At 39.1% G+C, this 14254-nt stretch overlaps 1 protein-coding gene across 4 annotated transcripts in view; it reads left to right on the forward strand.

Annotated features, from left to right (window-relative positions):
* Positions 1-14152, forward strand: part of LOC135468739 (neuroglobin-like) — a 103805-nt gene extending 89653 nt beyond the window's left edge. For all 4 annotated transcript variants that reach the window (XM_064747141.1, XM_064747140.1, XM_064747144.1 and 1 more), the window contains exons 2-3: positions 9489-9720; positions 12595-14152. In XM_064747141.1, the coding sequence (XP_064603211.1) occupies positions 9489-9720; positions 12595-12777 (415 nt within the window). In that variant the 3' untranslated portion in view covers positions 12778-14152. The remainder of the gene's footprint in view (positions 1-9488; positions 9721-12594) is intronic.
* Positions 14153-14254: the final 102 nt, after the last annotated feature.

Here is a 14254-nt window from a genome sequence, read left to right on the forward strand (position 1 = left end):
TCACATTTACCTTATACATGTAACGGTCAACATGCTTTGGCTTGAAAACTACCTTCGTTATTAACCAATGACGACACTGGCACCTTAATTCAATAACACTTTTACCGTATTATCATGGGCCTTAGGCGATAACTGCACGTAAATCTCCTCAAACCAATAGTGTTTTGGACGTTCATATTAGCAAATATACTGTAGAATGCCATACACATCATGCGCTGTTTATTGCCCCACTTCAACGGAAAACAAATTATAGAAGTAGTGAATGTTCTTTTTCTATTTATTGATTGCGATGATTTTATTCCATGATAAAACAAATCATTTGATTAATCAGAGTAATGGGAAGAAGTTTATTGATAACAAAAGGCTCGCTGAGTGTGTTTCATCGACTGATCATTGCCAACTCCCGCAGTGTGAAGGACAACTGTTTGGATTGTCAATAAAAAAGCTTTGCAGGAGGTGGACTAGGATGTATCGGGATCGTGTAGTTCACCATCAGTTGCATCGACGGACGAGGTACCTCATGAAAGTAGATTTGCTCAGATACAGCGTACGACTGAAGATGCATTTCTTACACCGGAAACCAACAGAATTGTCAATGATACAAAAGCATTGCGGGAGGCGGCCAAGACTGTATTGTGCTTGTTAGCAGAACCAACCGGTTGCATTGACAAAACAGAGACACCTTGGCGTATAGTTCTACTAAGCGTTTGGCTCTAAGTGCGACCGAAAATATTACATCTCTTGTAACCAAAATTCATAGCAACTGTGCAAGACGATTTCAAGTGTTGATATTTACAATAGCCTTCTTTATGTAGATCTTATGTGCCGTCGATTTGTAAAGAATCCATTTTATCTCGTAAGCTATGTTCAGCAGCTGTTGTGGATTAGAATGACTTTAGTTCTGTATATAAAAACAACAACTTGAAAACAAGTTCGATGGTATGATTAAGCAGATGTTTCAGACAAGCCAGCATGCTTTATATAAGATATCTACATATTTACGTGTATGTCTTCGATATGCAGGCCTGAGGGAATTGGGATTTGCTTGCTCTCTTCATTTCTTACTATATGCGCTGAAAAAACTACCACATTTTTTCGTTCTTGTTGTTTTGTTAAGTAAAACTGCAGTTTAATAAATGTCCAAGCCTTTGAATCATCATCAAGAAGGCAAATTGCCTATAATTACTTCCTCTGATGTGTTACTGACATAATATTAAATATTAAAATTAACGAACAGTAACATTAGGTTACTAAGTTTTTATCTCACCCGTTTGAGAGACGCTAGATCAGGCAATTTCTTAGTTCCATTACTTTCTTCGGTTTTGTCATTGAAGGCATTACAAAGTTCATTACATGGGCAGTATGTCAGGCGTAACGAGACATAGGGAATCCCCGTGTGTTTTAATGGCTGAAAGTTTTTGTCATCTCTCTACTGCCGTCGGTGCATAAAATTTATTTCCCCCAAGTGTTTTTATTTTCTGGTACCTCAAGACATAACAGAATTATTTCGACGCATGTTTTATAGAATATGAACTGAATGCACGAGGGCGACAGGGGAGTTGAACCAATTTACCACTCTGCGATCAGTGTTTATTGACTGACAGTGGTCGAGTAAAGCACATTTGTACATATTAAATACTGGCGCTCTTTCCATCCGCCGATGGCAGTGAAGGAATCGTCCCTGATGTCATTATAAATACATGTATGCAGAACAGAACAATTTTATGGAAGGTTCCTTTAGGGAAAAATCCTGTGTTTGTTTTTTTCCCTTTACCCCTCAGTTCAGAAGCATAGATGTAAAGGACTTGCAAGCACTGTCAAACTCACGACGGCTATTTACTTTCTGGTACGATCGAGAATAATACAAATTTGACGCCATGATGATTACATTGCAACGTCCTAGTCCTGGCAGTTTTCAGTACCTCGCTTTTTAGCAAAATCCAGAGCAGCCATATGTTTGATCCAGCTTGTCACATGATTAATTTCTCGTCAATCTTGACATGGTGTCATAGAATTTAGACAGAATGCGGAAATGAATCAACAATTGTGAAAGCCACGAAGGCAAAATCCCGTTAGCATTCCATGGAAAGTTGGAGGAAGCCTATTCATCAAAAAATATATTGACTTAGAAAGGGCTTCGCAGATTTCACCATCTTAACTCGAAAATTAAACAGGGAGTTTAAAAACTGCTTTCGTATTGGATAAAGCCAATTTCTGTTACTTCAGCTGATAGATTGATTTGCGTTCAGTCCCTGATAGAGGAGTTGCTAAATGTTTCTGGTTAATGAGGGTCAATCGGAAACAGTCCTTTATCTGCTGGACGGGATGTCTCCATGGAAGCTCGGATGATCAGACAATTTTTATATTCAAAATTCATGACCTAAAGACGCAGTATTCTGCGCACCCTAAACAACACGACCTGGAACTTACAGAACATTCTTGAGTACGGCGTAAAAACCAATCAAATAAATAAATAATTAGAGTACACATTATATTATTCACTCTTCAGGGTTGTGATGAAAATAACCAATGTCCGAATTAAAACACTTTCTCTTATCGAACTTGGATATGAATGTTACACTTACGTTCTAGGTAAGAAAGTCCAAAGCACTTTGACCTCTTTGTGTTCACGTGAGCTGTAAATTTGAAACCTTGCCGTGAACTGTCAGCGTTTTTATTCACGTTTCTCATCAGCAGGAGAAAGACATTTTGTTGAAACCATCGCGTTTATTTATTGCGTGACTAGGTTGACCACCGCAAAAAACTACATATGGATTTATTTATTTGATTTATTTAATTGGGTTGTGTTTAACAGCATGCTCAAGAATTTTTTTACTTTTAGTCTGTTGGTCGGTTATATGAATGGAAGAAACCTGAGTGCCATAGGTAAATCCACCGACCTTTGGCCAGTTACTGACCTGCTTACCCACACGTGACGTACGATGATGAACATCATACTTGTGGAAGACAGGTTGTCTTCTACGAACGATAGGCTGGTCGGACAGCCACTCGAACCGTGTTGATCAGTTATTGTCAACAAGACCCGTCTAGTGAGGGCGGGGAACCATATGGAGAACTTTTTGTTATTTGTTAACCATAAAGAAAATCAAATTTACTGATGTTGCCCTGTAGACAAAATTCATTATATATTGTGTGGAGAAAAGTGTGAGTATGTAGGTTGGAATAGTTTGCAGCTGGTATAATAATACTGAAGTTTACAATGAAGTGCCTGTCATCTGCGGGAATGGCGACAGCTTTAATCCTGCGGCTATCATATGTACTGTATACCAGTAATGAGTCCCCTGACAACAGGTCGTGCGCCTGTGTATGGAACAGAATAGAGTAGTGAATAATTGATGTCATGAGAGGATTGTTAGATGTACATGGGGCACCTGATCTTAACTGAGCCCACAAGCCATAACAAATGTTTGCAGATGTCGAGCACATTAGTTAAGCATCAAGGGACTGGCTTCTAAGCTGCAGAGGGTAATCCTGGTATCATCTATCACTGTTACTTTTCCAAGTCAACATGATGAAAAATGCTCTCGGTTCAGTTCACAAATGTTGCATAGTGGTATTTTCATACTGGAGAGATTCACGTCTTCTGCTGATTTTTTTTTCTGCCCTTTATCTTTACAATCATACATAACTCTATTTATTTATTTTTAACACCATGCACGAGGATTTCCGACTTATATAACCGCTGTCGGATTTATGGGGGAAAGAAACCGAGTGTCCCGAGTAAACCACCGCCCTTAGCCAGCTACTGGAAGAACCTCCTAACTTAAAACCGAGGTCGAAATAGCGAGAACTGGATTCGAACACTTACCGCTTTGGTGAAGGGTTAGAAGGTAGAAACGGGTGAGCAGAGGTTTGCACTTGAACCTATACAGAAATCAACACATAAAAGTACAGAAGCTTTTCACCTTTCTTCTTGGGACGCAAAACCCAGTTATCAGTCCAGAAAATCAGTAGACTTCTGTGATGATGTCGACGGTAATATCTGTCAAAACAACTTTGTCGGGGCGAAAGCCCGTATTAAGATCGCTAAGTTAGGCCCGCTTTCCCGATATGTTCATCGAAGACGTCGTTCGGAGTATTCGCCGCTAAAAACGAAAAATATGCGTAAAATAGAGAGGTTATTAAGTGATGAATTTTGTTTTTCCATCTTTTGGCATACGTATCTTTCTTCATTGTTCTTTACACTATACTCTCCGTTTTATAATACCTTTTCACGTAACATTAAAAATATCCTCAGCCGTGTATTTAAGTAAGACCAAGCTAATGTAATACAAAACAGTTGGGCTTTTTCTCCCGCAGCACAGTGTGTTTCTAATGACATCAGTTTCATGGACTATCGTAAATGACACGTTAACATGACTACTAAGGATATACAGCAGCAATAAACCAGATTTATGAACATTTATATCAGAGCATCACAGATCTAACCAAGGCTATCTGGAAATGTTATGTAAATGTACTGGCGATTTTTTTTTGGATATGTGCCACTTTGTACTGTAAATAACATGGTTGCGACACAGAATTAACCATACCGGTATATGTATATATATGTACAGTTCTCAGCGAATCACGGTTCATATAAAATGTAAATTTACTACTTGACAAACAAGACCAACTGCTAAGTTCCCCAGCATAAGTAGAGATTTTATTAGAGGTGTTTGTTATTAGCATCAATAATACGCCAAGCAGAATCGTCGTTATTCTTTGATCCGTGAGAAAACGATCTGAAAAAAAAAATAACAAGTCTGTTTGCTGAGTTTAACAATATGAGTTTGCCCACCTCGTACAGGACCGATGATTACACAGTCTGTAATGGAAAACAGTAAATGCACCAGCCAAGTACCTCAACCCTGTTTTGGATATAATAAAACATGTAGTTACTTCTTTTTCGGTCGTTAGCTGAAAATAATCCTGCCTCTTTCTACGTCATATAGGGCATTAGGAGTTAATAGCCTCATTAGAAGTAATTAATGCGTAATATTTACTGCATGTCCGAAATATACCATTCATACAGTTACCAATATGTAAAATATTTTAAGAGATTTTGCTCGTTTACATTGTTGAAGAAGAAAACAAACAAGAATGAAATATCCGGTATCCAAGTACACCCGCACCCGGAAAATGTCACGGATAAATTGAGCAAGCCTGTTTTCGGACTCATAATGTGAAAGCTAGGACAAAACACTGGCTGAAAATGCCAGAGCTTTGTTAAGTCACTTTGCAAGTTTTTAACCGTTGTCTGGCCATTCTATTAAACGTATCTTAAATCGGATCAGATGCTGCAGATGAATGTCAACAAGTGTACAGCACAGCAAAGGTTATGTTCTCATATAATAAATGTTTTAGCGCGATTTTACGCCTATCAGAAGGCACAGGCAGAAATTTTAAGTAATTTATTAAAGCTCAAACATTTTGTAAACAAGCAAATTACAAGGTAATTATTCACCACGATGCAGATGAATCAACCCCACATTGCATCGTATCTTAAGGTCAGGAAACACTGAAGTGAATATTCTAATAAATGTCGTCCAAATCTTTGCTGATGTATAACTCTCATAAAAGGGATAATATAGTGTGTTCCGATGTAATCTGAGCGGAAGACAACAATGATGTGATGATAAGAAACCATGGCTAAGTGGTAAAAACAGCTGCCTTGTGAAACGAGGAACCGGGACTACTCTTGTGTTGTGCTAAGCATGAGGACAAGTGGAGCCGTAAAACTTTAAACTACAAAGTACCATGACAACGTATGTTGTACAGATGAATTTCACATAGCTAAGCGCTGAAACTGACCCCAGGGCAATGCTCCGTCAGGTGTCACAGCACCGTGATTGCTAGGTAGGACATCGTGTCTTGTTGACTGGGTTCCGGTGCGGATGCACTAAAAATCTGTCGGTGCAAGGAACGGTTTGCTAGATGGAAATGACCAGCATAATGTTAAAAACAACAATAGCTCCCAAACAAGCAAACAAACAAACACAGCCAGGTGTACCCTAATTCAATTCTGGGCCTGTTTTGAATGAATCTTGATGTGATCTGTCCCACTGGGTTGTAGGCTAGTGCCTATCCACAGCCTGTGATAGCAATCTCATACGGCTCAGTCAGTAAGAGGTTTTATAAGCCCATATGTGGCCCTTCTCTCAAGCTTGAGCAGTCTTATGAAAATCAAGGTTATCGCAGACTGGCACTGTTTATGCCTACGTGGCTATGTGTGGTTTTCTCTCTGATAAAAGTAGCATGAATTATGGACAAAATCCCAGCATTGTTTAGATATTCATGACATAGAACTGTGTGATACATGTAAAATATGATGGAGATTTTCTTCCAGAAACACAATTATTTTTATAACCGAACTAACTGGAAGCTGTGTCAAATTCCATCCCTTTTTTGACGTATCAGGATCCAATGTCATAAAAACCTTCCAGCTTGTAATGTGGTATTTTTACCACCTGGTAAATGACACTTGAGAACTTCTTTGATCTGTTCCAAACACTGCGTGAAAAGGGTTAAAAGTAGACCCATGATATCTTCGATTTCGCCAGAAAAACTATTTCTTCTAGTTGTAATCGTTTAAAACAATGTAAAACAATTTTCTCTTAATCCTCTGATTACTGTAATTAAATTTGATATATTTGGTGCAACTGTATTTATCCGACACCAGTGTTTGGATGCTATCTTTTTTGTTACCGAACATGTTTAGATGTACATGGGTTACGTGATAATCAAAGAATTATGTGAATGAATTATACTGGCTTTGAAATACTCGTTATAATTGTTGAAAATCTATTTTTTCTCTTTCGATGAATTGACAAGCTTCAAACAGCAAGAAGACATGTTCTGAATACTAGTCGGCGTGGTCCACAATATGGCTTTTTTCCACGAGTTTGACAGGTTCAGGGGAGGTAACTCTAGACAGAAATACCCTGCTCAAGGTGCTGTTAAAAAAAACCCACAACTGACATGTGACTTAAGTTTGCCATTTAAGCCTTTTTTACGTGTCAAACGTCGTGTAACTAAAAATGCCTGACTTTTGTTAGTATCGATTCCTAAAGTATGCTTAAAGATCGTAAATTTATATGCAGTTTTGTTATCCCAAGCTTACTGAAAACGCTAATTAGCTTTAACATCGTCAAAAATCGCCTTAAACCAAACGGTAGAAATGTAGTTTATATCGCATTTTTGAATTTAAAAAAAAAGTGTTGTCACTGTCAGTGTTGAGGAGAACTTATTTACTTGTGCAGCATGTATGTACGCCTGTTCATGAATAGGACGCTGTGTCAGCTGGCGCATATTCATGGTTAGGACGCCGTGTCAGTTGACGCCTGTTCATGGGTAGGGCGCCGTGTCAGTTGACGCCTGTTCATGAGTATGACGCCGTGTCAGTTGACGCCTGTTCATGGGTGCCAGTTGACACATATTCATGGGTAGGACGCAGTGCTAGTTGACGCCTGTTCATGTGTATGACGCCGTGACAGCTGAAGCCTGTTCATGGGTTGGACGCCGTGTCAGTTAACAACTGTTCATGGGTTCATGGCCGTGTCAGCATTCACATCTGAATTCGATCTGATGGATTCTTCCTTTTAGCACTGACCCTCGTTTTCCCGACTGAACGCTCATTATCTGACCTGGTTAACACATTATCGGGTATCACAGGCCTATTCATCACTCCGTACATACACGTAGTTAGCTGCTCAAATACTGATCTCATTTGTGTTGTAGAACATCGCCAATTATCCCCGCCTCGGATTCCCCATGGTCCATTGCAAAGCTTTAAACCATGGAATAAACTAATTTCATGCAAAAGAATGGTGACACTAGATAGAATGAAGCCTGATGTTTATAGTCGATAACATTCAAGAATGGTGACAGGAAGTAATAAAAAAAATGGTGAAATAAAGAAGTTAGCACTGAAGCAATTACGCTATATATCGTGGGGTATACTTTCAGATGACACTAAATTGTGTATTGTTTTAATTTCACTGAACAAAACCGAATACAGAGAGCGATTACGTAGGAGATCATTAAATAGCCTAGTTTCTTTTCTCGTACGATTAACATGATGAACAGCTTGATCTGAATATTTATGATTTATATGCAATAAACTGTAATGTTGAACTGAGGGGACATCTCGCGTGATGGAAATCATTTGATGGAGATGACACAAAAAAATGCTCTCTCTCACACACACAGAGGAGCAGTGGGAATTGTAGAACAGGAGCACTGAGAATTTTACAATATTCAAGGTTTGCTTCTGCTTTTTGCTCCCCGCTCAATGTTACAATATTAAATCTATATACGCTCTGATGGTAAATTCGTCCCGACAATAGCTTTCCGCACTAAAACACTTGGATCATTTCCTTACCACACAAGAACCGGATATCGATTTTCTTTGATGTAGGGGGCTAAGCATTGTTTCCGCTTCTTCTCTTGAATACAGAGAAAGTTGCTCGATTTCCTGAAAGCGTTCACTCGTGTCAGATCATGTGTGAAGACCTTCCACATTTGATTTCGCCATATACACCGAATAGGCCAGAAAGTCAAATGCCATTCCAAAGCTGTGCCATACATACGTTTTGCCATGTGCTGTTATTAGTAAACATCTTTAAGTGGTGTTGAACACCTTAATATCAGGTTATTCACCAACAAGATTAGTCGAAGCGTGTCCATTCAAGTATTCGAATAAAAAAACCAGATCACATGTCGGTTATGGAAATATCAAAGTTATACAACAAAATTAATTTGGCCATCCACTGTGAACATGTACCTTATCAAGCCAAACCTTGTTAGCGTCATGATTTCCATGTCTTTCTTGAAAGCACTGCGGATTTATCCAGGATATTTAGAATTGCACTCATAAGGCACAACTTCGTAAATCTACATTAAAGTGTTAGGTCACGGGAAATTTAATTCTGAAGCAACACAAATTTAAGTTTCTAGCAGCTTGCTATTTCACTTGGTGTTCAAGAATACATCAGGTATGACGAATTGCCAGGTTTAGGGGTTGAGTTAGGCCGACAAACGCAAAGCCGCCAAATATCTATCCAGCATCACTGATAGATACGTTACTGATGTAAATGTGTTGATCTGAACTGACGCAGTCTAAACAGCTAATCATGATTAGATGAATATGAATAAAAAAAATCTGAGGTCTTGTTTTTGACGGAGGGAGGGTTTCGATGAAATGCAAGCAAAGCACTATCTGTAATTGATCGTGTTTTGCTTCTCAACCCAAATACATATATAATATGTCCAGTGATAAACTTTTATGGTCTTTTTTTACCTTCAGGGCAAAATGGTACGTGTCTTTTCTGCTCCACTTTTAAATGAGTTTAGGCTTTGGTCTTCTTATTATTTCAAGAAAATACACATCTGAATTTTATGTTTTTATGCTTCAAATTATTTTAAGGAAATGCACATCTGTATTTTCTGATCCAGTTATAAATGCATTTTTTTCTTTCTGTCATCAGGTTATTTCAAGAAAATGCACATCTGACAAAACTGTTCAGAGGATTCAAGGAGCTGGATAACGCAGACGACATGAGGGAGAATGAAATGTTTGAGCACCACGCAACATTGGTGATGACCACGCTGGACGAGGCCTTCTCCCATCTCGACAATCTGGACTTTGTCGTAGACTTATTACATAAAACTGGTTCAACGCATCGGAAGTTTGGTGGATTTTTGCCAAATTTGTTCTGGGTAAGTGTCGTTGAGTTTTCCAGATAAAGTAAGCGGAATGGTTTTCGTGCATATTTAAGGGCTCATAGCAGACTTAAAGTATTAGTGTCCAGATTGGTTATTTATTCATAATTAGCTACCCCGATAAATATTGTTAAAGTGAGGGTAAAAAAAATATTGAAAAAAGTACAGTTATCTGAGTGATATGACATTAAAATTGCTATATAATGAAGCTGGGTTTATGCATTTTTCCCCTCCCACACTCGGTGTCTCCGACAAATGACGTCATACAAGTCCAAGCTTCACGAGCTGTCCGGACTTCGCCATTTAGTTCAGTGTTCACAAAGCCTCACAAATCACAGTGCCCGAATAATATTGCTTATGACTGTTCTTGAGTGACAGTTTGGAAAGGTCTGTTCCTGGAAAACACCTTAGTATCAAACTTTAGACGTTCAACTCAAAATACATTACTGATAGATTCTAACAAGAGCCATTGTTCGGAAAAAGCGTGAGGGATTGGTTGGGGTTTAACGTCGTACGTAATTTTTCAGTCATATGATGACGAAGGGATCCTTAGAGTGCATGTAATGTTCCTCCTTGTTGCAGGACGAATTTCCACCGCTCTTTTATCTAGTGCTGCTTCACTGAGACGGTGCCCCGCTCGATCCATTATACTGATACGGGTCAGCCAGTCGTTGCACTATCCCCTTCATGCTGAATTCGGAAAAAAAGAACTATGTGATGAGTGTAGTTTAGGATTATATTCTCTTTTTGTTTTGGTGGGGTGCAATAAACACTCCTGTACAACGTAAAAGAAGCCAGTACTTCGATGATATTCTGATCATTTATTTACGAGTTATGCCTAACGCATAGAATAATTGCCTGTAAATGGCAACTAAGTCACAAGGGACTGTTGGTGTCAGAAGGGCAAAACTGCGTTGGCGTTTGTGGCGCTCAAGTGCCTGGCCCTATGGGCTCGCCCTCGATATATATTCGACCTGCACTACGGAGAACAGCATATCGACCAAGATACGCGTCAAAACACGACTGGCAAATGCGATATCGATCCGTTCCACGAGGCCTCATTCGCAACCATTCCCATGCCTGCCCGCGTGTCGCCTAACCTAGGCTGTGCCAAATATTGACCAACGCAATAAATGAAAGGATTACTGTGAACATCTGGGCTGGATAATAGGCGCTTGTCACTGGGGTGTCATCTCGGACGATAACAAGTTAGGGAATATTTCCAATTCTTGCTGGAGGCTGCCTGACCTTGCCTTGGGAGTTAAGTAATTTCTCCTCTACATTTAGACGTAAGCTGATTGGAGAGATAGCCCCAGCAGGGAAAAACGTCCCAGAACGAGGCTAACCTGACGAGGTCTGCACACTACTGTCACTTTACCGCCATATCTGTAATTAGACGGCGTTGTCCTCAGATTAATAACTATCAAGTCTGAGAAAACGCGGTTAGCAGACGCCGATGTTTTGTGGTTGTTTGTAATAAAGCGTCAAAAGCCGTTGTCGACAACAACGCCTGCACAACAGCGATGACAACAACCAAAGGATATTTTTTTTAATAAATAATAAATTTTTTTTTTATTCCATTGTGAAAATTCGGACTTCTTTTTCCTGCGTAACAGCGATTCGGATCGAATCTTGACTGACCTTTGTTCTCTCGCACTCGGTTTTACCACAAAGCAATACTGCGTCTTGCAAACTTTGGCTTTGGAGGCCAGACGAAAACAATTTTTAAAAAGTTAGCCAGAAATTTGGAGATGATGACTTTGATAGCAAACTTAATCACAGATTGAGTATTATATTTGAAAAAGCTCTGATAAAGTACAAAGGGACCCCAAAGCACACTTTGGCTGACCGAGTTCACGAGAACTTTAAACATGCAATGAAGAGTAATATTTATACAACTCCCAACTCCACGCCACATCTGCAGGAGAACTTGATATGTCTGGGTTTTCGTTATAACAGTCAACTGTGGGAGGCCAAACCAGTATCATAGAGTAGAAAATTATAACACTGGTCTACTGAAAAAGTAGTATTTTTACCACTGACGTTTGCTGTGACAACCTATCGCCTTAAATAGAGTGAAAGGTTTACTTAAGGAACAGGCTGTGTATGCACACACACCAGGGCCTACTTTACTAGTTCCTTTCTATATAAGTATGCATTGATGTATGTGACAAAAATTCAGTCAGACAATACCAGGGCTTATTTAAAGGCTGCTACATAACTTGTCCCCTGGGTAAAAAATTGACTCTGTTGAAGACGATAGGTTATCGCCGCAACGTCAGGGATAAATATACTATTTTTCCATTAGACTAGTTTTTTAGTTGCTAACCTGCATGTCTTATAACCTTCATTGTTACACAGTTTCATAGACATTATACAACTCAAGGAACCTGAAGTGAGAGTTTTATTACCCATTGTCCGCATAAAGTATTATAGTGAATTGATCCGGTAGAAGACAACAAAGATGCTTTCGTGAATATTTTTGAAATTTGAAGAATACGAATGATTGTTGTGTGAATGAGATAAAGAAATGCTTGATGAAAAAAAAAAGTCACGGAATACAAAAACAGTTGAGTTTACAATAAAATAGGAATAGAATAAAATACCGAATTTACGAAGCACTGGATAATTTAAACAATGGTATTTTATTAATTCTTCATACTTTAATAAGCATTTTATAGCAGAAACGTCACTTTAATAACTTCAGGTACCGTGCAGGACAGCATGTGCGTGATTTCTTACTACTGAATTAGCTGGATCAATTAACGAATAATTAAGTTGAGCTTATGTTTTTGCCGTGTAAATTTTGTAATTTTGTCACTGATTGTATCAAACAGCAGCAATTTACGATTGTTCTCTTCCTACTTCCAGAATATGGAGCAACCGTTCCTGGACGCCATCAAGTTAACGTTAGGCGATGCGTACACGGAAAGTATAGAGGAGATATATAAACTGGCTATAAAATTCATACTTCAGTCCCTGAAAGACGGATTTACGACGTCTGAAGAAACCGGCCAAGAGAACTCTACTGTACCACCTGAACCGACCGAGTGATGAGTGGCAAAACTCTACACGATACTGACTAGAGAAAGATTTCCACAATGAAGAAAATCCTTAATGGCGACCATATGCCATAGACAAAGAATGAAGTCTGCAAAGTTAAGCCTCTTTAAAAAGGATTTTATACTCTCGTAATCGAAATACAGAGAAACCATTGTATTAAGTGGATCGAAGGCATCGTCATGCTAAATGGGAATTAAGATACAGTGATAAAGTCAAAGGTCATTTACAATACAGTTATTCTGGAAGCTATGATCGGATTATGACAGAACACAGCAGATCATCGTACCGGGGATCTGCACTGCATAGATATCACTTCCTCATATGAAACGAACAGATTGTGTGGTGTATTCCGGGTATGGCAAATTGGTGACAGCATACATGAATTACGGTGGCAAAGGATGTACAAAGTCCTAATGGTATAGTGTTTATTTTGTGTGAGAATTGACAAGTATATTGTTTAAAGCGATGCAAAACAAAAACAAAACAAACAACACAATAACAACAAATATTTTATGTCCATATTATCACGGTATTTACACTTGAACGTTCGGATCTTTTATTTATTAATGTATTCAGAAATAGTCTAAAGTATAATGTGGCATGGACATGTAAATAACCTTGCATGTTTCATCGTTGGTGAACTGTTATGGGACTTTTTATGCTCTGGCATTTGGAATGCCCTTGGAGAGGCTGGTACACCACACACCACACACCGGCGTGCAATGGTAAGGGTTATGGTTTGTAAACTCAAGGAGCATTTCATTTCATGGCTGCCGAAGACGCGCGTAGGATCATTAGCCCGGAATTATAACGGAGCGGTGCCTCAGTTCCAGTGTAGATGAACTTGTTGCCTGTTGATGACGGATGGGATAGCTAGTAGCTTCCAATTATGGTAAATTAACACGAACACCTAACGATGCCTTGGGGAAAATCCATGTGTTTATCGCTTTGGGGGAATCTGTGTGTTTATCGCTATCTCATTAGCCAAGTACATCGGTCCACTTCACTGTGCGTATGGACATGGATATCGCTTTGGGATGGAAACCGTTAATTTTTCCATAGTTTTTAAAGGCTGACGGTAACCACTGGAAATGTATCCAAATCTTTCATCGCCTAAACATTTCCACGGTTTGGTCAATGCATCCATCCAGTTCGTAACGGCCGCCGCGTTTGTTTGACGTATATAGATGAATACTTGTATGTATGTGTATAAATTAACCATGGCCTTATAACTCGATTGTGTAAGCTGCATCCTCTAGGAGAAATGACCGCCTAATGCACTCAGCGGCTACGGGGAGTTAACGTGATAGTTCATCAATACTAGGTGGTAATAACACCCTGGTGCGAATAAATTACATGTACTTGGTCGGATTTTAATCCTGAATGGTGTTGCTTATATCTGTTCTTGGCAGCTAGGCTTCATTCGTGTCAAAGGTTTGTAACAACTCCCCTTCTCACATTTCCATAC

The sequence above is a fragment of the Liolophura sinensis genome, chromosome 6, assembly GCF_032854445.1.
Source record: "Liolophura sinensis isolate JHLJ2023 chromosome 6, CUHK_Ljap_v2, whole genome shotgun sequence".
Taxonomy (NCBI): domain Eukaryota; kingdom Metazoa; phylum Mollusca; class Polyplacophora; order Chitonida; family Chitonidae; genus Liolophura; species Liolophura sinensis.